Source organism: Lissotriton vulgaris, chromosome 6 (genome assembly GCF_964263255.1).
Source record: "Lissotriton vulgaris chromosome 6, aLisVul1.2, whole genome shotgun sequence".
NCBI lineage: Eukaryota > Metazoa > Chordata > Amphibia > Caudata > Salamandridae > Lissotriton > Lissotriton vulgaris.
The window spans coordinates 1,022,305,419-1,022,330,059 of NC_141694.1; the positions used below are offsets into that span (position 1 = coordinate 1,022,305,419).

The 24,641-nt window shown below is 46.6% G+C and overlaps 1 protein-coding gene across 3 annotated transcripts in view; it reads right to left on the reverse strand.

Moving 5' to 3' along the window:
• Positions 1-24,641, reverse strand: part of LYST (lysosomal trafficking regulator) — a 4,348,576-nt gene that overhangs the window by 3,116,194 nt on the left and 1,207,741 nt on the right. For all 3 annotated transcript variants that reach the window (XM_086927077.1, XM_086927076.1, XM_086927078.1), the window contains one exon: positions 5,425-5,615. In XM_086927077.1, the coding sequence (XP_086783203.1) occupies positions 5,425-5,615 (191 nt within the window). The remainder of the gene's footprint in view (positions 1-5,424; positions 5,616-24,641) is intronic.

Genomic DNA, 24,641 nt, shown 5'->3' on the forward strand with positions numbered 1-24,641 from the left:
AGACTGGTAAAAAAAACTCTGACCTAAGCCACACACCTGTAAAGGGCTTCATATTAAATGCTGAGGGTGCATTTTAACATTAACCAAGCTAATACAGGATCAACTTTGTCTTAGCTGATTCCTTAAAGACTGGCTCCAAGACAGCTTAGAAAGGCACATAGCAAGCACAGAAATCAGAGCAACCTATTTGCATACACTTGAAGTAGGGACCACTGAACCAAAGCCTAGCAGATGAAAATCAACAAGTTGAGATTGTGAGGAAATCTAAAGGAACTACGACCCTCTGGGAACGCTCAAACCCTTCTAGAGGTTCCGCCCTAAAAGGCCCAATGGTAACTCTTTTTCGATTTTATGCGGAGCTGCATTCCTTTGTGCCAAGGACTCTTGGTTTATTACAAAATATGCCCCACCTTGTCCCGCCAAACACTCCACTCCCACTGTAGGTGTTCTGACACCATAGCAGAAGCCACAGTAAAGTTGTTGAGCAGCCTTTCAATTGGGATAAGAGTTAACCCATGGGATCTTAAAGCAAAACTGGGGGGGGAGCCTTGCTAAGCAAACCAGTCTGACTCAATTTTGAGCTCTCATTTCTTCAGATTTCTTAAAGCACTTATTTGGGGTGCGCAGGGAGTTATGTTTGAATTTGCAGATCCCAGGTAGGTGTGTGCATGCTTACTTATTATAGGATCAAACGCACCTTTTTTCCTCTGCCACATCATGGAATCTTTTGGCTTCACGACTCTCAGTTTTTCAATAATTAACACAAAAATGTCTACAAAAACCACTCTTAGTCTTCTCGTTCATCTCCTCTCTTGGCACCACCACCCCACTTCCCTCCATTCCCTAAGCCAACTACTCGGCTTGAAGGGTCTGGGATCCATTGCTTTTCTGCAGTCAGCAACTTGATCAATCTTCTGCCAGAACCTTATCTCGCCTCAGTAGTCTAAATTTCCCCTGAAGGTAAATCCCGCTAACTTTGGCAGCCAAGGAAGTGCCTAGGCAATACCGGCGAGTAGCTCTCCATTACCAGCCAAGGACTCTCCATCGCTTCCTTCAGTCTAGGATCGGGGGCCAGCTGCGCCCAGACTCTCTGACTGCAGTACTTCAATCACTTCTGGTAACCACAAAGGTATCCTTTGTATAGTGGGAGAAAGGTGCCTTGAATGGCACCACAGCTCTGCGAGGACGCTCTTCCCCAAACTGGGGCACCGTGTGTGGGTTGAGGGCAGATATCGGGGTCTGGGTCAGGCATAATGATGCTAGCAGCTCCTTGTTGGAGTCTAACCTCCCCATAACCAGTGTCGTATCCCCATCCCTTCCCCCGCATCTTTCCTTTTCATGTAAGTGCCGTGCCCACCCCAGCGACTCAAGACTACCCCCATGTTAGACTGTACCCAATTGCTAGTAATGGACTCCCACTGGCGCTTAATAGGACGAAAAACTGACCTACTGATGACCCCAGTTACTCGTTGGTGCGAGAAAGTGACCCTAAGACACACCAAATTGCTGGCACTGGCAAGACCTGCAACCGTAGGCCTGACCAACCCAGCAAAATGGTCTCGGCTGATCACAGCAGCACTTTGCACACTGTTTTTAGTCACGTCACTACTGTATTTTCGTCAAATTCGAAATTACATCAATGGAAACACAAGCACCCCACCCCCTTCATACTGAACTGAAATAACCTGCTCATCAAGTACCCAACATTTATTTTCTACTTGTTTTGTGTTGTGGTCAAAGGGTTTAGTCACGTTATAATGGGCTAGATTCTGCTGGTTTCCTCCCAGCACCAAGACGTGATTTTCTCACATTTTAACAGATATCTCATTTGTGGTTGAGGCTTTTGGTGATATTTGGCTACCCCAGTTGACGTTTAGATGGTTGTGAATCTGTGTCCCAGCGGTCTAATGCACACCTTCAATAGTGGTGGTGTAAAGGAGGATTCGAGCGCCTGGATACCCTCTCGGGTGACAAGCAGCGCTCTATAAATGTTTCTTGAGCGATTGACCTCCACGTGTCCCCTTATTAGAGAGTGATCCCAGAGATCTAACTATACACCTGTGTGCTTCGGTCAGAGTAGAAGAACTAGATATCTTTTTAAAGGCAATTTCAAATACCCGTGCCCATTCTCTATCTTAAGATGAACAGTGGTCCGCTGCATCGTATGTTTAGACGTCAGTGGCAGTGTCTGCAGCAAAGCCTGTGCTTGCTTCACATGATGGTGCAGACTACTTCTGTGCTGCATAGTTCACTCGGCAGCCTGTTGCTACGTTATCACGTGCTTAATGCCAACATCTGCACTGTCAATTTGGTCCACCCAAATGGGTTAATTTCTGTTATGGGTGTTCATTCCTTCTCATTTTGTGTAGTGATCTTAACGCTTCATTGTTTGTGGGGGTGTTTTTCATTTTTAGCTTTGGCATTAAACAAGACATTTTGGCAATTTATCCATTGGTCTATTAATGTGTGGTTGACGTTTTTTTCCACCCACCACATCATACAGCGTAGGGCACAGTCCGCTCACGTCAGCCATTGGCTTTTTAGGTCTTGACCTAGCGTACACTGCGCAGCAGTGTTGGCGCAGGCTGAGATTTTATGTTATCTCAATACTGTGTACTTTAACCCGCCCCTTCTTCCATTGGCTAGCTCCATAAATGGAGGCTAGCCATTGGAAGAGATGGGTGTCAATTACTCTTTCCCCCGGCTGGATGCGATTCGTGGGCGTTTGTGTCTTTTTTTAAGTCCCGCTCCTTTTTTGGTCATGGCATTCTGTGGGCGTTTGTAAGCTTCTTAATCCAGCTGTGGCCAGGCCCTGCATGGCCGCTATCCCCCCCCCCCTCGCCTCCCGATTGGCGACACCGCCCGGGCAAGGGGCACAGCCCGCACCGGCCCGAGCCCTGCTCTGATAACATGAACAAATCGGCATTTAGTTTGTTTTTGAGCTCGCGGTGCTCTCAGGATCACGCAATGTGTAGAAGTGGGGGAGCCGAGATTTTACACCGGCTGGATCCGATTCGTGGGCGTTTGTGTCTTTTTTAAGTCCCGCCCCTTTTTTCGTCATGTCATTCTGTGGTTATTATTCAGTGAATGTGTTCATGTATTTATTGGCGCCTAATTGAAGATGCTGTGGGGTTGTGCTGCATCCTCAGCTCTGAACTGTGACCGGGCAGTGCAGAAGATTTGAGAAAAAGACTTAAGCTGGAGCTGAGCCCCTCCAACACACAGCGCCAAAAACTGAGCGAGAATCAAAAATACCATATGTACTAATCACTATAAACATGGCTGCCATATTGAAATAGTCTTTCTTGGGTGTCGCTAATTCGAAACATGATAACGCTTATTCAAATCATATGCCCATTTGGGATTTATGTGATCTTTTTTTATTATTTTTCAGCCCGTGGCAGTACGAAGAAGAAATGCACCATTGTTTCGTTCTTGCAGTTCACATGCCTCTTTTATCATCTAAAATACATTAGTGTTCTTACGTTGCCACTTTAAACATAAACATTAGGCCATATTGTACTCTAGTAGAAAGTTCCTTCCTCGTAGCCACTGCCCTCGGTTAACATACACACATTTATTTTTAGAAAAGATGTGGATGCAGCACCATTTTGTTATTTAATTTGAGAGGTGGCAGTGCTAGCATATCTCTTCAAGTGTAGTCCTGTAAGATATTAGAAAGTCACTGAAATGTGGTATCAGCATTTTCAGCACGTGCTGCAGGCAGAAAGCTGGAGTAGACTGGCTGCTCCCCGGCATGGTTATTCCTCGTAGACTAGAGAAGAACGTGTTAATAAAATCAAGCATTGGCGAAGCCCATAGGTCTGGCGTTTCTTCCAACCTTTTGTTTTTGTGAATGCTTACTTTTTTTGTTGGGTTTTGTTAAACTTTATTTAGATAACCCTTTTTGCTTCATCGATCTTGTTAATAAAAAGCCTACACCGAGCCACTAGTCGCTGAGATTACAGGACCTTACTTTTTCTAAATTAGTGCACATTGTGCAGGAGCTCTCAGTGAAGTTAGCCAATGGCTGAAGTGGGCTAACAAGTTGCACTATGCTGTACCAGTAGTGAATGAAAGAAAAATGGGAATGACACAAAATTAGATCAATGCACGAAGGTGACTGGTTTAAGACACCACTAAGCAAGGCCTCCTTGAATTATGTGGCGGAGGAGGACCAAATTTTGCGACATAGTTGACTAAGTTAGGCAGCCAGAAAAGCTATTGGCAATGTAAATGACAAAGCCATTTATTTATCTGTTTTCAAAACCAACACATAAATAAAAAATGTGTCATTTACAATGCCAATAGCTCTAACGTTTGCAAAGGCGAGACCGTTGCATTGTAAATGCTTGTTGTTTTAATCGGGCAAGTGTGCTACTTACGAGGCGTTGTTTGAAGGCTTTTACTAATGCTGTTTCCTCAATATTGCTTTTAAAGTTACTGTGGAATTTCTAGTGCCGACAGGGATTGATTCAGATGTGGCCTAATAGCCAGAGCCACTAACCTTGAAACTGGCAAACCAGGTTTGTGTCTCAATCTCAGCTCAACATCCTATGCTGCTGAGCAAATAACTTGATCCACCCATGCCTTCAAAACATGTGTGATGTAATCTTGCTGTAAACTCATGTAAAGAATTCTAATATCCTTCGGAAAAGTTTGCACCATATAAAACTGCAAAAGAATACTGGCATAGGTGGCATTTTTTAGCATCAACTTGGGCATCCTGCTCATCAGGGGCAGCTCCTCTGCTATGCTGGGAATAGTATTCCCAGAATGAGAGCAGCGCTGGGATTGGGACTGGAGCTTGCGCAGTAGTTCCTGGACAGGAAGCGAGGATCGGGATCAAGGCAGCGGCCGTCGGAGCAGTTAAGTGCTATTTTCTTAATTAAAATTCTGGGGATTTTTGTTGGTGTTCCCCCCACCCCACCCCACCCCACCCACCCCTTAGCAGTAGAACTGGCCACTACTGAAGCACATATGATACATTTTACAATATGTTCACACGCAGTACAGCAGTGGATATTTACAAAGAAGAATTTCCATGTAATAAGACGGGGAAGAACAAGAGATAATATATATGAGCATGAAATAAGACAAGGTATGACTAAGATGGAGCTATGCTGTTTACCGAAACAATAACAGGTGCTCTACAAAAAGCACATAAATAAGTCAAAAAGCAAAGGCCAGTCCAGACTGCAAACGTGCTCCAGAGATCACCAGGATAGGATCCTTGATTGCCCCTACAAGTAATAAAGGTTGCCAAATAACATAAGCAGGAGTAGTCACATTGTGGGGAAATTTACTTCACACATTGGAGATTCTAGTCCTTGCATCTGTCCCAAGATCTACTTTTTTTACTAATACAGAAATATCTTGCCTGTGAAAGAAGAGATTAGTTTTGAAATTTTACGCTAAACTTACCATTAATGGCCCAACATCCACTTCTTTCGTCTTCATGAATAGTTCTTTAATTTGCTCATTTTGCAAAATATCTTTATTGATATATTTGGAATAATTGTTCTTGGGTTTGCCATATTTACAGGACACAATAGAGGTACAAGCTGCACCACACGTATATAAATAAAATGCCTCTTCTGAACCAATGGCTGCACCTATGATGAAAAACGTGCATTAGATTACTACTACTTTAAAACAAGTCAAATAAAGTCATTCATCTGTCATAAATAAAAATCAAACTTCGCAGAAACATCAGGTAATGTATACATTTCTAACAGTTTTCTGAATAAAGAGTTACTATCTGTATACAACACTGATTATGATGTCAGAACAACCCTGTAATAAAAAATAAATGTCTGAAGTTGCCTGCTTGAGATAATGTTTCACCAACTCAAGAAACGGATTTTGATAGTCACCGAAAAATTCCAGGACCGTACAGAGGCACAGGCTTGAATACAGTGTGCCTTTATAAATGCACTGAACTACGTCACAAAGTACCTAGTTGGGTTGCCGCGTGTGGCCTTTCATGTGAGAGATTATGGCACCACAAAGTATGCCACTCTGGTGGTACTGATGCGTACAGCCTCTCTGCATCCTGTGGCACCTCCTCCTGTATAGCCTGCGGAGTCACCAAGTGTAGCCTCGCAAGTGAGACCCTGTGATGCTACAATGTGCTCCTTCAAAATTGGGCCAGCAGTGTCAACGAAAGCAGCCTTTCAAGTGACAGCCTACACCGCCACGGCCTCTCACAGTAGTGATACATCACAGTAGTGATACATCTCCGTATTACAGGGAAACACCTCATGTACCAAATACACACCTTCGAAACACAACGTTAACTAACACCTACATGTATAGAAAGGGACTTTGGGTCAGCCCTTTTCACCCGTTAGCTTGTTTGGGTTAACCCCCTTCAAATATTGTTTCAGCGGACTCACAGTCATCAGATGGCCCGGCCCACAGCACATTCCGAATTTATGCATGATAAAAAAGTAGGGTTTCTTTTCTCATTTTTGCACAGGTGATCCAGCAAAAGGTCAGGATAAATATTTCACAATCCATGTATCATTCACAATGGGCTCATATACACATTCAGATTTTTCCTGACAGTTTGGCTGGGGGTCAAGTTTTATTTCAATTTGATCTGAATTAGCCACTACCTAACTAATCTTCATAGATCAACACTCTTCCTTTGGTCAATGGACCATTAGTCGAGTAGTTGATGGTGATATTAACAAAATCATTAATCTATCTTATAACTTTTCAAAATAATCACTGATTCCAAGTGAGATTCAATAATTGTATTTAATAATTCATGCAAAATGAACGCTCATTTGTACACATTCACAATGCAAACTCCATCAACTTTCATGGGAGAGAAAATTAATTGATCAAATATCATTTAGATACACACATACATTCAACAATCCCAACACATTAGGAGTGACAGATGAAGAGACAAAATACATTATATATTTATTTATTTATTTATTTATATTCTTATAGCGCACCTGAATCAGCCCCGAAGGGGTATCTCCGCGCGTAGCTTCTGTATAAGTTGGACAAACTATATTGAGGGGGTGACTAAGAGAAAGGCCAAGTTAATCTTGTGCGAACAGGTGAGTTTTTAGTTTCTTCCTAAAGGAAAAGAGGTTGGAGATTTGTCTCAGCTGAGGTGGAAGGGAGTTCCACAACAAGGGGCCCTTAAGAGAAGGTGCTCGGCCACCCTGTCTCGCTCTGGTAACTTTAGGTACATGCAGCAACATGGTGTTGCTGGAACGCAGAGCACGTCCAGGAGAGTAGGGAAAAAAATCTCTTTTAGATATTTGGGACCAGACCCATAGATGCACTTATGCATAATGTAGCAGAGTTTGAAATTTATTCGCTGTTGCACTGGAAGCCAATGAAGGTGGGAAAGGAGAGGACGGGAAGGGGTGCGGGGAGGGGCATTCAGGATGAGTCTTGCCGCGGTATTCTGCACCACCTGCAGTCTACGTAGTTGTTCATGATTTGCGGAAATGAGTAGACTATTACAATAGTCTACCCGTCCAAGGACTAGTGCCTGTACCAACGTTTTCCTATAGATGTTAGGTAGGAAAGGGAAGATACGCCGTAGAAGACCAATTGTACGGAAGCACGTTCCCGTGACCTGGCTGACGTGATCTTTCATAATCAGAGTTTGGTCTAGGCGCACCCCCAGATTTTTGATAGTCTGTTTGGGCGCTGGGACAGGTCCTAGCTCAAGTGGCCACCAATCCGGCGACCAGAGCAGGGTGGCCCCTCCAAACAACATGACCTCCGTTTTGGTCACATTGCATTGGAGGAAGTTCTGGGCCATCCAACCTGCCACCGCTCTCATGCCGTTTTGAAAGGATTTCATGACTGCAGGTGTAATGGTTTGGAAGGGAAACAACAGCTGAGTATCGTCAGCGTAAGAAATTGGGGAGAACCCGTAAGATCTTATAATCTCTGCCAAAGGGGCCACATATACGTTAAATAACGTGGGGCTCAAACATGAGCCCTGTGGCACACCCTTGGTAAGCTTCCTGCAGACAGATTTATGGGAGCCTAGTTTGACACCTTGTTGTCTGTCTTCAAGAAAGCTTTCAAGCCACGCAAGGGCGGTCCCCTTTACGCCCACTGCCTTCAGGCGGTCGAGAAGAATTTTGTGCGACACCGTGTCGAAGGCAGCGGACAAATCCAATAGCACCAGAATCACTGAACTCCCCCTGTCAAGTGACATTCTGATGTTATCTGTCACTGACAGGAGGGCTGATTCGGTGCTATGGTTGGGCCTAAAACCAGATTGCGAGTGGTCTAGGCCGCCCGCTGCCTCGATGTAGTTGGACAGGTGTGCGTTGACATGCTTCTCGACCATCTTGCTGTAATAAGGCAGAAGGGAGATGGGACGGAGGTTGGAGAGCTCCGTCCACGGGAGAGCCGCATTCTTGCGGATGGGGTTCACCACTGCACTTTTCCATTCAGTTGGTACTTTTCCCTCTTTAAGAGACTGATTGATTACATCCTGAATGTGGGGGGCTAACAGGGTACGGAGGGAAGTTAGGGTTTTAACAGGAATAAGGTCATCCGGCGATCCAGATTTTACTTGGGTCATTATTGTATAAAGCTCTTCAGTGTTGATAGGAGGGAATGTAATTAATGTAAAGTTGATATTTTCATTGGGGGAGGAAGCATTCAAAGTATCACTGTTTGGTTGGGATACCAACATTTTTTCATAGATGGATTCTATTTTGTTTTTGAAGTATGATGAGACTTCTTCACATAGACTTTGTGAGAAGTCATCTGGACTTATACAAGCCGTAGGTTTTACGAAAGTTTCGAGAATCCTGTACAGTTCTTTGGGGGAGTTACCGGCTTCTGTGAGCTGTTGAGCAATGTTATTTTTACGGGCAGCTTTGATATGTTTATAGTAGTTGGTTTGGGCTGCACGGTGTGCCTTTTTGTTATCCTCAGAATGTGATTTCCTCCATCTTTTCTCTATCCTCCTGCATTCTTGCTTCTCTTTCCTGAGAGCCTCGGTATACCATTTGTCCTGTTTAGCTACAGGAAGTTGTCTAAATGTTTTCAAGGGGGCAATTTTATCAATGGCTGCGGTTAGAGATTGCTGAAACATAGTTAGCTTATGTTCTACTTCTTCAGTATCTCTAATCTCAGGTTTTTCCCACACCTTTTGTAACGTCTCCAGTGTGAGTTTGTGCCACTGTCTGCGTGTAGTAGAGGGTAGGGATTTCTTATGGGGACCTTCATTAACTTTAAAAATAGTGAATTGTAATAAAAAATGATCCGACCAATTGACTTGGGTGGGTTTATGACACAATATATTGTCAAAATTGGTGTACATCAGGTCGATGCAGTGTCCACCTTCATGAGTGGGATCCTGATTTTTTTGTGTCAGACCAATGGTAGTCATATCAGTAGACAAACTTTTGGTCCCTATAGAGTCAGGTTGGTCAGTATGAATATTAAAATCTCCAAGGAGAAGGAAATCCTCATTGGCCCGTAAATAAGGGCCTAGCATCTCTAAAAGAGATGTGGAAAAACTGGGACATGGAAGAGGTGGTCTGTATACAAGTACACCTTTACTAGTCTTTCTGTTGGGGAAGGTAATTCTGAAAACCATTGTTTCCATTTCTTTGCAACATTGTTTGTCTAAAATGTCTAATTTGAGGGACTCTTTGTAAATTATGGCGATGCCGCCACCTGTTTTATCGGGGCGATCAGAGTGGTGAAACTTGTATCCCAAAGGTACTCCCAAAGTAATGGCAGATACTGTGTGGGGCTTTAACCAAGTTTCAGTAATGAAACAGAGATCTGGAGTCAAGGAGTATATTAGGTCCCAGATCTCAATTTGGTGTTTGGGCATTGAGCGAACATTGATAAGGATACAATGCAAATCATGTAATGTCTTACTAGGTTCATGAGAGTCAGTAAAATGCATAGAGGAGTAATGGCATTTTTTGCATGAGAACGGTCCTTCAAAGCAAGGTCTACTATCCTCTGAATAGCACGGGGAAATATGCTGCCTTAAAGTTTTCAGAAAGGAAGCCTCATACCTGATATGTTTGTCCGTGCAAAGAGGCGGCATGATATAAAATTACCGCCCCGTCGCCGCGTCCAGACGCGGACGGGCGCAGACGGGCAGCTCTTTGGCTGGTCTTCGGCTGTGATGAGGCTGCGCGCAATCGCTGCGCGCTTCCTGAAAGGCGATGGCTAAATAGCCCCCAGTGGAGAGCTAGAGCGCTGACCGCTCCCGGAAGTGCCTGGCCCTCACCTGTCCGCCCTCCGCACAACGGTAATGAATTACCGAGTCGGACTGAGGCGGGCAGGAAAAGGAATCGGGTCAGCACTCCGGTGATGTTTTAAAAAAGTATTAAACAATTTAGAGCAGCGCTCTTGTTAAGAATCGTGCACAAGTGGTTATTTAAAAGAAAAGGGTCTAAAATGCGCTGGTGATTGAAAGCGCTCAGCCAGTCACTCACTCAATTGAATTTTTCCTCGTACAGCAAGCTAGCGATGTGAAGACACTGCCACCGTCTTCTACCGCAGCTGCGCTGTCGAGAGGCTCCGCCTAAATAGCCCCCAGTGGAGAGCTAGAGCGCTGACCGCTCCCGGAAGTGCCTGGCCCTCACCTGTCCGCCCTCCGCAAAACGGTAATGAATTACCGAGTCGGACCGAGGCGGGAAGGAAAAGGAATCGGGTCAGCACTCCGGTGATGTTTTAAAAAAGTATTAAACAATTTAGAGCAGCGCTCTTGTTAAGAATCGTGCACAAGTGGTTATTTAAAAGAAAAGGGTCTAAAATGCGCTGGTGATTGAAAGCGCTCAGCCAGTCACTCACTCAATTGAATTTTTCCTCGTACAGCAAGCTAGTGGTGTGAAGACACTGCCACCGTCTTATACCTCTCCTTTCTCAAGAAATATGCAAAAATTTAAAATAGAAAGATAATTACCTAGATAAAACAGGAACCCCAACCCCTGGCCAAAAGGATTGGTGGAGGTCACCTGATTTAAGAGTCAGGAGACAGACTATAGGACAGGCGCAGGATAGGATTATACTTAATACACTTCTCTAGAGCCCGACGCACAGGAGCGCATCCCTATTACACCCTCACCCTCCTCAATATTTTTCCGCAAATCTTCAATCTACTCAGGCTGTCTTAAGTATTGAATCTGCTCAGTCTGTTCTTCCCAGCAGCAGTTCTCGCACACTCCTCACTCAGCATCAACGTCTCTTCATAGCAGCTCACTCTCTTAATCTCAAGTCACTCAAGTTATACCCTTTAAATTTGCATATCCCACCCTCAAAGCTTGCAAATATTTGTGAATCATGAACTGTGATTGGGCAGGGGAGTTGTCATCACCTCATGCGGTCATCCCAAAATTCTTAACTAATTCTTTGTTTAGTAAACCCTTCCCTCTTAATTTATAAAATGTTTCAGAACACTTCCCTTCACATGCATTCACGAAACAGATAGATCCAATTTTTATATAATTTCTTCAGTTGAGGAACTTTCCCAAGCACACGTCTTTGGTTCTTGGCAGCCGATCAATGTCCCGGTCAGCAGCTCATTCCCAGATTTTAGTGCGCAGACTCAACTTGCGTTACGTTTCACCCGCCATCTTTTCTTTTGGCTTAGCACATCAGGCCCAAAACTTTAATTATTGACAAACGAATCATAAACAGATGTTAATTTCTCAAATATGTTATTATCACTGTTTACTTCCCCCTTCTACCCTATCCCATGTTCTTCTCTTCTTCGTTTAGCTAAAGCAGTATCAGCGACAGCTTTTTTAAATCCAGGCAAGCAGTACTTCAAGACCCACAGTTAGAAACTCTTTGCACATGCGTGAGAGTTTTCCTCTCACATGGGTTAACCCCTTCCATGCTGGTGACGAACCCCAGCCGTCATGCACTACGGTGCTCGTGTGCTGATGACGGCTGGGGTTCGTCATTGCCCGCCCGTGTTCGGCCGGCGGCCGCACACGGGAAAAAAAGCGGCCGCATCGAAGGGGTTAATCACGTGGTTATTTACGTGGGACGGGTTCGCACAAGCGCAAGTCGATTTTCGGTTTTAAGCAGGATTTCAGTTACGTGGCACATTATTCTTTGTTAATTAAGTAAGCAGAAAGCTTTTTTCCCCCATATGTGAATGTCGTGTGTATGTTAATTATTCTTTCAAGTTTCGATTTCTACTTGTTAGTACTTGTTACCGAGAGGTTGATTCAAACAAGTTTCTTTTCTTGAATCCTTGCTCCATCAATCCCCGATGGTATTTTAGAGCCATCATAAAAAAAACATCATTACCAATTAGATTTTAGTGTCTACATTTGTTTTCATACCTTCTTTATTTCTTTCTTTTATGTTCATCCCTTTCATTCTACCATACAGATTGTCTTTCATTTCTTCTAACTCAATCTCTTCCCACTTTCTCTTTCTTCCCATTCTTTTGTTCATTTCAATCATTGAACTTGTCTTCAATTTTCTCTTACAACATTTATAGGTGACTACTATCATTTATATCACTAATGCTATGGAAAAAATTTCCTATGCACACACAATTCAGTTTAAACACTGGGTGATACAGATGTTAGTCAGGTCAAAACACCAATAAAAACTATTGTCCACTTCTTGTGTGAGCAATTCTTTCTTTATTGCTCGAGCTACACCGCGTCATCCGACACGTGTTTCGTCAGAGTATGGGTAGCTCTGACTCTTCAGGGCTTGCTTCTAATTTGGCGTAGGTTGTATTTCCACTTGACCGGTGATAATTCCAACCCGGTAAGGGTATCTAGATGAACTGTGTAGCTTGAATTTTACGCTTGTGTCTGTATAGAAAACTTAAATCATGTTCCATGCGCCGTATGAGTTAGCTTGCCGGAACAGGAACCCTCCTTTAGTGTAAAGGACTAAATGCTGTAATAGTTGTCATTTTTCAATATGATACTCACCGAGAATCCGGTTATCATCCGTAATTCAATGAAAATTAATCCGAATGTCCCTGGACCTTTGGTTCCGCCTGGACGCGAATCCGGCGTCTCCCAGCAATGGTGTTTCCGGATACAGCATTTAGTCCTTGACACTAAAGGAGGGTTCCTGTTCCGCCAAGTTAACTCATACGGCGCATGGAACATGATTTAAGTTTTTTATACAGACACAAGTGTAAAATTCAAGCTACACAGTTCATCTAGATACCCTTACCGGGTTGGAATTATCACCGGTCAAGTGGAAATACAACCTACGCCTAGATTAGAAGCAAGCCCTGAACAGTCAGAGCGACCCATACTCTGACGAAACACGTGTCGGCTGGCGCGGTGTAGCTCGAGCAATAAAGAAAGAATTGCTCACACAAGAAGAAGTTGACAATAATTTTTATTGGTGTTTTGACCTGACTAACAACTGTATCACCCAGTGTTTAAACTGAATTGTGTGTGCATAGGAAATTGTTTTCCAAGTATAGGTGTTGCGTCGCAACATCTCTTGAGGGGTTGGGAAGGTCTCCCCTTTTCTGTAGCACCACCAATCGAAACTACTCAGCCCGACAGGCAATAACCAGGAACATAGCAGAGCGCAAATAATCCCTGTGAATAAAAACCTTGCCCCTTTGTTAGTACTAATGCTATGGAAATTGTAGGTATCACTATTTTTCCTAATAAACTACTTCCAAAGGTGGAAAACCAATTTCCTAATTTAGAAAGACTTTTGCTAAATCTTTCCCATGCACCGTCAACCTCCAGTTGGGTCAAATCATTATGAATCTTCAATATATTCCCGATATATCCCTCAATACCTTTACTTTTATCTGGGATATATGTACAGCAGTGTTGAACTTCCAACATGACACAGACTCCACCCTCTTTTGTCAAAAGAATATCAAGGGCAAATCTATTTTGCAAAATCGTAGATCTGATCGCCACCATTTCAGTGTTGATCATTAAGAATCCTCCAGCAGTATCGGTTAATAAACGGTCAACTACAGTGGACAACAAACATATTTTAGGAGAGTTTAATGTTTAAAGTTTCTGTTTCTACTTGTTAGTACTTGTTAACGAGAGGTAGATTTGAGCATCTACAGTTGTATCATCATTTTCATTCTGCACTTTAAGCATGAAGATTGCACACAAGCCTTAATTCTACTTATGCAAACTTTCAGAAAATGGGGATCGGCAGCACCAATGGAGTTGCTATCAAAACAATCCACAAGGAACAAACCAGATGTTAAGCTTCCATCTTGCTTCTGGCCGAAGTCAGGCATTTTTACATATGCTCCATCTGCCACGGTGATGTGCTGCAGTATAGTGTATAGGCCAGTCTATACCTGGAAAAAAAGAAGCATGCAGCATAGATGCCAAGTTTTCAGGCAGCATATGTGTGACATTTTCATGGTTTCAGTGTACTTATGAGTGACATTCAAAAACCAAATGTGTGAGACTTAGAGTGACACTTTCTCATAAGTAAACCCAAGCAATGAAGTCCATGGAAAGAGAGAAATATCAGAAATAACAGATCTTTAAACTGCTACTAAAACCCTGAATGGAAGGTCAATATGTGCATGTCCCTTTCAAGGATGAGAGTACTCTAAAACAATTGTGGCACCATGATATCATACAAGTAAGTCTTTGTAGACAGTACAAATACACAAGTACGTATTTCCCCGCACAACCTTGACTCTAGTCTGTTTCTGTAGTGATAGCATTAACCTATGAGGCTTCATAATGTTAGAGTGCATTTCCCATTGATTACTTTACTTGAATTTATCTTTCATTTTGAGCTGTTTCTAACATTATTTTACAAGCAGTTACCTGAAGGTGAAAGACCAACTTTTTTCAGCTGCGTCTTTGCCCCTGCCCTCACACTCTGATATAGTCCCATTGCAGTTCCAAGGGCTCTACTGGACGCCCCAGCATAAAAAAGTGACTGCCAAGCTAAACCAGCAGAGAGTGCCTTGAAACTAGCTGACCAAGTCGGGGGCTGCAAACTTTTGTGGTGCAGTTTCCACTTTCCAGTAGGAACTGCATGTTTGTTGGGCAGCATAAAGTTCGGGATGGTGCTAGACTGATTAAGAGCACTCATGCAGGAGAAGTTTTCCTAAATTCCAGCTAGCTCACAGTGCCATCATAAGCCCCCCCAAACCTTCACAGGAAGCACATGGCTTGGGCAACCACTGAACATGACAACCCTGACTCCCCTGGAATCGTGGAAACGGATCTAGAAACCTTTTGCTCATTCACTCGTGCTCTCTCTCTGAGAAACATACAAAAAATACACAGAGGGGCGTTTCAATATGTGGTGAACCATCATGATTCTTGTATAAAATATATGTGCTGAGATAATCAATAGCCCTGAAGCAGATTATAGAGGTTAGCAATATTAGGGCAGTGAACAGAATAAAAAGTTCTGCCATCTTGCCAAACAATGTATATGTACGAGCATATAAAACGGTTTCTAGAGCATATTCCCATTATGTGCACCCTAACCTAAGTGTCTATGATGTGTGTTCTATTAAGAACCCACTCAATGGAAGATCCAACACAGCTACCTGAATGTAAAGTGTACAAGTCCACGACGTGGTCGCAACTTGAACTTCCCTCCTTGTAGAGAGACCAGCAAGCAGCTGGGCTGAGGCTTCAGCATATAGTACCCTCGCAAATGACAGCAAGTGCTCCTTGATCTGAATCCCGGAAATGCTTGTTTATTTACTACAAAAGGCATCCTTGCCCTGAGCTGAGATTGTAGTCAGACTGCCATTGTTTATGTTCTATAGATAATAATAATAATCCACATTTGTAAAGCGCGAAAAATCACCCGTAAGTGTCTACAGGCGCTGGGGGCCGTCGGGAAGATTAAGCAAGCTATTGCCCAGAGTCACATCGTGCTGAGCTAATCTGCCCCCGGCCCTGGGGATCGAGCCGGGCCGGCACGACTGCTCTAGGTTTGGATGGTGCTCTTCTAAATGCAGCATTGCAGGCCATTTTCATTGTCACTGCTGTCCTCTGAGAGGCCAGCTGTGCAGCTGGCCTGTGTGGTTGTTGGCACTGGGCAGGGTTGTGGAGGGCATTTCTGTATATTATAGGGTATAAATATGTACCTCCTGGAGTCAGTCACACAAAAGGAAGGTATGTTCTGAAATGTTTAAATAAGCACATGCTAAACACAGATCAACCATGAAAAACCCAACCATGATAAGGAATCTACACATCTTCCTTCTACATAAGCAGACACAACTTCACCCACAGAACTTGAAAGTCAGAAGTCTCTCGGAACAAGTGCTACCTTTTCTTGTTTTGTAAGCCCAACAATGGGTTACAGCACGCCAAAAGCACACATAAGCAGAACTCGATACCTGATTTGAGGAATGCAGTATTTTTAGAATTAATGATTTTATTGCGTGGTAAAGGATCATTATACACAGCTCAGCTGCCTACATTCAGGTGCCGGCAGAGCCTTATGTTATGGTCAATACACAGCGTGTAGGTCTATAGCCTGGAGGACGACCCAGCGGAAAAAAAATTCAAACCATAGCGTATAGGAAAGGCAGCTGGCTAAGATATCACTTTCATAAAAGAAAAGGAACATGAAATTAGACCAATACCTGACACCTCCACCCCCCAAATCCCCCAACCCGCTCCGCATCAGTCTCTAACTCTCCCTTCTGGCACCCCATAACAGTCGGTCACAACACAGAATTATTCAGGTTACCTTTGTGGCCCCCAACTGTTACAGAGGTATGAGTTGCAGAATTTGTAGGTATTTCGGGCATGTGCCCTCCCTCAGTTCCCAGGAAAGGAGTTGCAGGAATGGACCCCATAGCTTTGCATATTCCGAGCCCTTTCCATCAATGTTAAGCGAGAGGCGCTCCATTGCTAAAAGGTGCCAGAGACTCCGGATCCAGTCTCGAGGGTCAGGAGTGGCTGAGGAACCCCAGTGCACTAGAAGAACCTGTGGCGCCGCAAGCAAGGCTAGGGCTATCTGTTTACCACTGAGCAAGCGCAAAGGGAAGGATTTAGGATGGGGGAGTCCCAACAGCGGGTGCTCAGGTGCCCGTGGGAATGTAACCTGAAGTGCAGCATCAAGGTGATCAAGAACGGCCGTCCAATATCGTACCAATTTCGGGCAGTGCCACAGCAAATGTATCAAGGTACCAGGGAGACCATACCCCCGCCAGCAGAGGCCTGACTTATTTCTATCCCAGGACCTGATGCGTGCTGAGGTATAATACCAATAAGTAACCACTTTATATGCAGATTCTGCACCCACGGCATTGGAGGCCGTGTGGTGCGCCCGGTAAAAGATGTGCTCCCATTCTTTGTGCGTTAGAGGGCACCCTAACTCCCAACGGACCTGCGCCTTTGTGCGCTGTTTTGTGGGGCGCGCCATGATTATAGCGTACAATTCAGATATGATGCAGTATTTTTAAGGCAGCAAAAGCCATCACTTCTAAAAAAAAATAGTTCCTTCCAAGCCTATAAATTGGAAATCTGACTTTGTACATTTAAGTCAAAAATGGGTAAATAACCACTCAAGGCTGTAAGATTGTAACAAGAAACACTCCATACCGGTGATGGCAGTGTGGTAGCTACATTTATTAAATGTCAGCTGCATGTTAGAGCAGAAGTCGGCATCGGGTGAGTAGCTGGCAACATGGAATTTCTAGTTGGGTGTTGTCATATAGAGGCGGATTTTCCCCTCAGCTGCCTTCTAGTGTACCGCTGTCTGGAGGAAAGATGCATTATTGGACAATCTTTGATATCACAGGACAGCTTTCATTGTGACAGTGCTCCAGCCACAGTGCCCTCATTTGGAGGCGTCTAGCAGTGGGAAATGATTAAGGGCAGACCAGCCGGCGTCAATGTTTTTTAACAGTACGCTCGGCCAGACCAGACTGCGGGACCCCCACACCATGCAAATGTCACTGGACAGCTTGTTGACATAAATATCGTACTAGATTATGAATAAATATCTTACACAACTGAGACGCCTGTGAGAAGTTGGCCTGGCATATGATGTCCACTATTCTAGTGGGCACCTTGCACCAGTCCAAATGAACCTTATTGATGGTAGGTTTAGACAACCTTTATAGAAAGCTATCCCAGTGGTAGCTGTGGAGAGCAGCCTTCAGGCTAAGTCTTGAAGGAATGTAAAGCAGCTTGTTTTACCAGTCTATAATCTCTTGAATGATCAAATGAAAGAGCACCACACCAGGTATATATATATATATAAAATATATGTATTTATTCTAAACCCAACACCTCAAGTCTCTTTATGAGGCTAGAGGCAAAAGTACAATACAAGAACTTAATGAACACACAGTAAATTAGCACAGTATACCTTTTGCCCTAGGGGCCTCACAAACCATATACTAAGAAAGTGGTATAAGAACCACATGAGGGATAGAAGTTAGGTCTAGGGCCTGTAGAACCGCTGGGGCAGCCTGGAACCACCCAAGATAGGGACGCAGGAGACCCACGGGGGACGCGTGCAGTGTCTAAACCCAGCCGCGAATCACCATGGACTTCTAAGGCGAAAGTTAAAGTTACAAAGGTAGAGTTTAAGGACACTTAGGAGTGGACTACGGTGAAACCCTTTTAGTACTGGACACTTCGAGAGTCAAGACCCATGGGAGCACCTTAGTACTCGTGTTACCTCACCCAGGGAAGCCGGGTGCATAGGTGTCTTTTCGTGTCTGGTTTCGTTGTAGAGTCTAATGGAGAAGCAAAAAAGTGCTGCAGGCGTCCAGGAGAAGAGTGTCCAGATGAATCCAAGGGTGGATTGGAGATCTGAAGACACTGAAAGCAGAGGGGACAGAGTCTGGGCCACTAGCCAGTGACCAGGATGGTGACAAGAAGAAGCCAGCCGATGTCGGGTGCTTTAAGGTAAAGTAGGTGAAGCTTGACTCTTCAGCCACAAGGTCCAGGAGGCGTCAACGACAACCAGGAGCTGGATTCTAGCTGTCCCACGTCGGATGTTGAGTGCTGCAGCATCGGTATCCGTATTGGACCCAACAAGCCTTGGCAACAGCAACCCTGACAAGATTGTATTCGGTGCAGACCTGCAATGTCTGAGGGACTCACCCTTTGGAGGAGAGTCAGGAAACGACTGGAGCAACCAGGAAAGCCCAAGAAACAGCGTAGATTCCTTCGTGGGGACCCACTAGCCAAAGGACTAGGGATCGCGAAGGAGCCCTGAGCTGAAATGCTGAAACCGGGCCCAAGGAACACTCGTGGCGTGTAGGCCCACAATCTTCGATGCAAAAGAAGCTCAGGGCTTTAACTACAAGTAGCCCAATGCACAACTTTGGGGAAAGCTCGGGATGTCGATGCACTAGCAAATGTGCAGGATGTCCAGGAGGTCCGGTCCCACGTCTCTCGTGATAGCTAAAGGTCTCAGCTTCGCTGGGGGATCGTGTCAGCATCGTAGATGTCTGGAAGTCCATGTCCTGTGTCGCAGGTTCTTCCGGATCCGGCGGGAGCCTTGAAAATGCAGACCGACAAGATGCTTCTTTGGTGCCTGTTTGAACAGGGGAGTCACTCCTTGACCCCAAGGGATATTTCGTCCGTCTTCCAGTCGATATGGAATGTAAAAGGTCCAAGATTTATGTTTCAGAGTTTTGTCCAGGGTAATCTAAAGTCCTAGAGACTGGGTTCCTATACTTATACCAAGTATAGGGGTTGGACTAACTCTAGGGTCCCACCTATGGGAGGACATGGTGAGGGGGTGGTTACACCACTTTCCCTGTGGTGCCTAACCTGACCTCGTCAGTGCCGGTCGCTCAACCCGCCGCGTGGCTCCTCCTGAGGTCACCCGGTCCCCCCGTTACCGCCGTCTGCTCGCCGCTGCCCCTGGAGTCGAAATCTTCTCTGCCCCCTGGTCTCTCCTCCGTTAGTATCAGTATTTGTCCGCGGTGCCCCTGATTGTGTAATTCTGTTTTTCAGTATTTGTCCGCTGTGCCCCTGATTGTGTTCTTCTGTTTTTCGACTGTGCCCCTGATTTTTGTATTTCTCTATCTCTCGCGTCTGCCGCCTTTTTTCCCGATGTTCCACCCCGCTCCCTGCCGCTGCTCCCCCGCGGCCCCGCCCCCTTTCCTTCTGTTCCCTCTCCCCTCTCCCATTCGCCACCCCGCTCCCACCTCCCAGCTGCTCCTCCCTCCCTCCTCCCCCCACTCTCCATTTATGGCAGAGTCCGCACGTACGCGCAGTCGAAGGCGCGCCAAAGGCAAGCCTGTCTACACCCGTCCGCGCCTGGACCGCGCCCAGCGCCAGGACCCCTGGCCCTCGTCTAGGCCAGCGCACTCGCCGGACTTACGACGCCGCCACCCTCAACGCACTTAACACCGGACGGATCACCACCTGCTACCCAGGCCTCCCTGAAACGCACCCACGGACCCTTCACCTGCCAAGCCTGCAAGTTCACCTCCCTCCGGACCTGCACCGCACCCGCCGAGCCGAGCACCAGCAACAACCACCTCAAGTGCATCCTGCTCAACACCCGCTCCGTCCATAGACACGCCGTCGAACTCTGGAACCTGCTCGACACAACATCACCAGACGTCGCCTTCCTCACAGAAACCTGGATGAACGCCTCCTCAGCACCCGACATCGCCATAGCCATCCAGGACGGATACAAGATCACCCGGAGGGACCGCGTGAACCAGACTGGAGGAGGCATCGCCATCGTACACAAGAACACCATTCGCATCTCGACCAACTCCAACGACACCTTCACCGCCGCCGAACACCTCCACTTCCAAATACATACCGACCCCAAAACGACCCTCAGAGGCAGCCTCATCTACAGAGTCCCGGGACCACGCACACAATTCAGCGAAGACATCGCAGACTTCATCAGCCCACACGCCCTCCCCTCCGCTGACTACATCCTCCTAGGGGACCTCAACTTCCACATGGAGAACAACAAGGACAGCAACACCACCACCCTGCTGGACAAACTCGCCAACCTCGGATTCAAGCAACTGGTGAACATCCCCACCCACTACGCCGGCCAGACGCTTGACCCCGTCTTCTCCTCCAGCAAGCACATCTCCTTCAGCCACCCCACCGGACTCTATTGGACTGACCACAGCTGCGTCCACTTCAGCTTCAGAAGAACCACCACCCACCACCACTCACAACAGGTTCCTCGCCGGAACTGGAGCAAGATCACCGCCGAACAGCTCACCACCTCCCTCAGCCAGAACCCTCCCGCCAGCACAACGGACCCCAACGAAGCAGCCAGCAACCTCACTCAGTGGCTGACCGCCTGCGCCGACTACCTCGCACCACTAAAGAACCCTACCAGCAGACCCGGCAGCAAGAAAGCCCCCTGGTTCACCGACAGACTCAAGGACTCCAAGAAGAACTGCCGCACCCTTGAGAAAGCCTAGCGCCACAACCAAACCACAGACAACATGACCGCCCTCAAGCACGCCACCCGCAAGCACCACCAGCTGATCCGCACCACCAAGAAGACAGCATCCAAAGAACGACTGGACAACAACGCCCACGACAGCAGGGAACTCTTTAGCATCGTCAAAGAGCTATCCAACCCCAGCGCCGGAAACAACAACATCACTCCTTCGCAAGACTTCTGCGACTCACTCGCCTCGTTCTTCCACCGCAAGATCGGCGACATACACAACAGCTTCGGCGCACCAACCACGCACCCAACCGCCGAACCAACGCCCCCCCACCACCACCCTCTGCAACTGGACCCTGGTCAGCACCGAAGACACCACCCGCACGATGAACACCATCCACTCCGGATCACCAACCGACCCCTGCCCCCACCACGTCTTCAACAAGGCCGACTCCATCATCGCACCCCAACTCCGGGACATCATCAACACTTCCTTCCACACCACCACCTTCCCGGAGAGCTGGAAGCACGCCGAGCTCAGCGCCCTCCTGAAGAAACCAACAGTGGACCCCACCGACCTCAGGAACTTCCGCCCCATCTCGCTCCTCCCCTTCCCTGCCAAAGTCATCGAGAAGACCGTCAACAGACAGCTCGCCGCCTTCCTCAAGACAAATGTATCCCTCGACCCCTCTCAGTCCAGTTTCCGAGCCAACCACAGCACCGAGACCGCCATGATCGCAGCCAACGATGACATCGGATCCCTGCTCGACAACGGAGAAACAGCGGCCATCATCCTCCTGGACCTCTCCGCAGCGTTCGACACTGTTTGCCACCGCACCCTAGTACAGCGCCTCAGCAACATCGGAATCCAAGAGAAGGCACTGGAGTGGATCATCTCGTTCGTCGCCGGAAGAACGCAGAGAGTCCACCTCCCCCCATTCAGATCCAAGGCCACCGAAGTCATCTGCCGCGTACCACAAGGTTCTTCACTCAGCCCTACCCTCTTCAACGTCTACATGAGCCCCCTCGCAGCCATCGCACGCCAACACCACCTCAGCATCATCTCCTACGCCGACGATACCCAGCTGATCCTCTCCCTCACCAACGACCCGCCACCGCCAGAACCAACCTACATGAAGGGATGAAAGATGTCGCCGAGTGGATGAAGAACAGCCGCCTGAAACTGAACTCAGACAAGACGGAAGTCCTCATCCTGGGATCATCGCCCTCCGCCTGGGACTACTCCTGGTGGCCCCCTGCCCTGGGCACCACTCCCAAGCCAACGGACAACGCACGCAACCTGGGCTTCATCCTGGACTCCTCCCTCTCGATGACCAGACAAGTCCACGCCGTCTGCTCATCCTGCTTCCACACCCTTCGCATGCTCCGTAAGATCTTCCAATGGATCCCCACCGAGACCAGGACGACCGTCACCCAGGCACTCGTCACCAGCCGACTGGACTACGGGAACACCCTCTACGCCAGAACCACAGCCAAACTTCTGAAAAGACTCCAACGCATCCAGAACGCCTCTGCAAGACTCATCCTGGACATCCCCCGACACAGCCACATCTCCGGCCACCTGAGACCTGCACTGGCTCCCCGTCAGCAAGAGGATCACGTTCAGGCTCCTCACCCACGCACACAAGGCTCTGCACGACCTGGGCCCCAAGTACCTCAACGACCGCCTGACCTTCTACACGCCCACCCGCCAGCGACGATCAGCCAGCCTCGCCCTCTTCGCCGTACCACGCATCCACAGAGCCACCGCCGGAGGAAGATCCTTCTCCTACCTGGCAGCCAAGACTTGGAACTCCCTCCCCATCCACCTACGGCTGACCCAGGACCATCTCTCCTTTAGGAAGCAACTCAATACCTGGCTGTTCGAGCAGTAGCGGACCCCCCTCCCCCAGCGTCTTGAGACCCTTCCGGGTGTGTAGCGCGCTTTACAAATGCTATGATTGATTGATTGATTGATTTGTCCAGTTTCGCACCAGAGCTGGGGCTGAGTGCCCCAGCAACCGGTTTGAACTGGGAAATGCATGGGACACCTTGGTTGCCCCAGGCAGTGTCTGAAAAGCAATCACTGAATGCAACCCACCCTGCCCCAATACACTAAAGCCTGCCTGTGGAGGTGCTGGCACCTCCCTGGACAGGAAACCTATTGTCCAGGCCTCCCCTGCCGGAGTTTCGTCCAGCAGCAGGAGGTCAGACTTGTGTCTGTGGCAGCAGAATCCATTTTGTGATGCTGAGGCTCTATAAAACTATTGCCAGGTAAGTAAGAGTGTACATGTCTTCTCCCTCTAGGGTGGAATTCTACGCCCGCCGCCAGAACTGGATTCCAAAGTGTTTGACACCAAACATGACATGTTTTGATAAAGCCATTCCAAAGTTAGCATTAACCGTGAGGATTATAATGCACTTAAATTGATTCCAATGTTCTCGGGAAGATGCTTTTATTTTAGATAGTGATTGTCATAAAGAGTCTCTTAATGATATTGGCATCATATCAATGATGTTTATGATTAGATCAACATGTTAGCGGTAACATATGAACTCCGATGCATTTCTGGCTGAAAGCCCTTTGTCAAGGAGGGCTGAAAAAGAAGAGACAAACCTGTGTCAGGATAATGGGATAATAGAAGCAAAAAGACGACATGCATCATGTGAGAAAATGTGGATCAAAGGAGTGGTATATTAAGTGCCTAATAGAAAAGGTGGATGACTAAGATTCGCGTGGTGAACTGGAAAGAAGAACAAGATGAGGACGAAGATCACGGGGTCATAGGGTAGTGCGGGAATGTAAAGGAAAAATAAGCAGAGTGCGTAAAGGGTAACGAGCTTAGAAATTCAGATAGCGATGCTAAACTTTGTCTCTTCTTTTCAGCTCTCCTTGACAAAGGGCTTTCAGCCCGAAATGCATCGGAGTTCATATGTTACCGCTAACATGTTGATGTAATCATAAACTTCATTGATATGATGCCAATATCATTAAGAAACTCTTTATGACAATCACTATCTTAAATAAAAGCATCTTCCCGAGAACATTGGAATCAATTTCTTGATCCACATCGGAGTGCCTCATTCAGGGATGTACACGCATGTCTACGCGCACACAACTTGTTCTACATATTTCCTGGCAGTTTGACGGAAACGCCACCTGTGAGTGCACCTATCCTACAAAAACCACATGAACTTCATACAACTAAGCAGTGCACCCCCCACATCTTCTTTATAGTCATTGCCAACTTCCGCTCCACTGGAGGGTAGCACGCCAGTACCATGCCATTCGATGAAATCAGCAAAAGCAC